This window comes from Cryptosporidium hominis, assembly GCF_000006425.1.
Source record: "Cryptosporidium hominis TU502 chromosome 4 CHRO014085, whole genome shotgun sequence".
NCBI classification, from domain to species: domain Eukaryota; phylum Apicomplexa; class Conoidasida; order Eucoccidiorida; family Cryptosporidiidae; genus Cryptosporidium; species Cryptosporidium hominis.
In genome coordinates, this window is record NW_666549.1 from 1 (window position 1) to 1,432 (window position 1,432).

General features: G+C 37.8%; 1 protein-coding gene across 1 annotated transcript; it reads right to left on the reverse strand.

The window, feature by feature from the left end:
* Positions 1-100: 100 nt before the first annotated feature.
* On the reverse strand, positions 101-340 carry Chro.40171 (DNA primase small subunit). Its single annotated transcript, XM_659909.1, has 1 exon — positions 101-340. The coding sequence occupies one exon, from the start codon at positions 338-340 to the stop codon at positions 101-103; it is 240 nt and encodes a 79-aa protein (XP_665001.1).
* Between the last annotated feature and the right edge of the window lie 1,092 nt (positions 341-1,432).

Here is a 1,432-nt window from a genome sequence, read left to right on the forward strand (position 1 = left end):
GTATATGTTTAAAGCCAAAATCTTGTCTTAAAGAAGTATCTATAAGACGAATTGCTACAGTTACATAAAGCCAACATTTTTCACAAATAGTTTTCTCTTGTTACATGNNTTGAATATCATCATAATCATTCATATCAATATCAAAGACTAATTCTCTTTGTACAGGCTTAAATCCAAGAGGGGAGATTTCTTTTTCAGAAATGGGGATATTGTAGATTGCTCCAATATCAAATTTATGTGGGGTTCTTGCAACAATTTCTTGTTTTAGTTGATCAATTGTTTTGAAATGTTGCCATCTGAGATATATTTCATCCTGATCAATTTCAGATTTAATAGTCATAGAGAATTCTCTGTTTTGAATTAAGTTGTTTTGTCTTGAATTATCTAATTGGATAAAAATATAAGAAATAAAGTTAAGTTATATTTTATTCAATATAATTGAGTTAGGATGATTCATAGTAATGAATTAAACCATTAATTTATGAATATATTGTTCCTAGAAATTTTACTTAGCTTACCTCCTATAGTTCCTACATTATATGAAAGCCATTTTCCCAATATATTGAATGGATAAATTTTATCTAAACAAAATGAATTATGGTTATTTAAATAATTATACAGCCTTATTTCTCAATTTCTAATTTATATTTTAAGGCTGTTAATTAGATAATTTAAACTTACTATAAAAGAACTTCAGATCAGCTTTGTCAATAAAGCTGTCATCAGCAAATATTAAAGTTTCATCTTTTTTATTATTATCTTCAAGTACCATTTTAATGAATAAATTATTAATTTATTTTTTAATAATTTTGTTATTGTCTTTGATATACAATAATAATAATTGAATTAGGTTTACAAGTATCACTTTCTCACAAATATTCACCTTTTTGTATATTATTTGAAAAAGAGAGATAATGAGAAAGAGAGAGAGAAATAAAGATCTGTAGAAAAGGGAAAGGAGATAAATAGATTAAATATCTATAATCGCACTGTATACTCACTCCCCCCCTCCCCTCCCCCCCTTCTCCCCTCCTATCACTTTCCCCTTCCCCTCCACCCCCTTCCCACCTTCACAGGCCTGCCCCCCACCTTCTCTCCCTACTTATCCCCCCAGCCCGCGTGCCCCGTCCCCTTGCCCCCCCATTCCACCTTGCGCTTGCCTTCCACCCCCCTCCTCCACCCCCCATCCCTCGCCCCCCATATCATTTTCCCTGCCCTCAGCCCCCCTCTCCACCCGCTCCGCCCCCCCCCCCCCTGGCCGTGTCCCACGGCTCCCTTCCCTTTATATCGCCTGCTTCCCCGGACCCACGCCACCAATATAGTTCCGCAGATCACCCTCACACTCCCGTTAATTCCCCGTCTCGCGCCCGCCCCCGCGAGCGACCGCCATCCTACACCCCGGAGCTCCACCACCACGTCCCAATTAATCCCC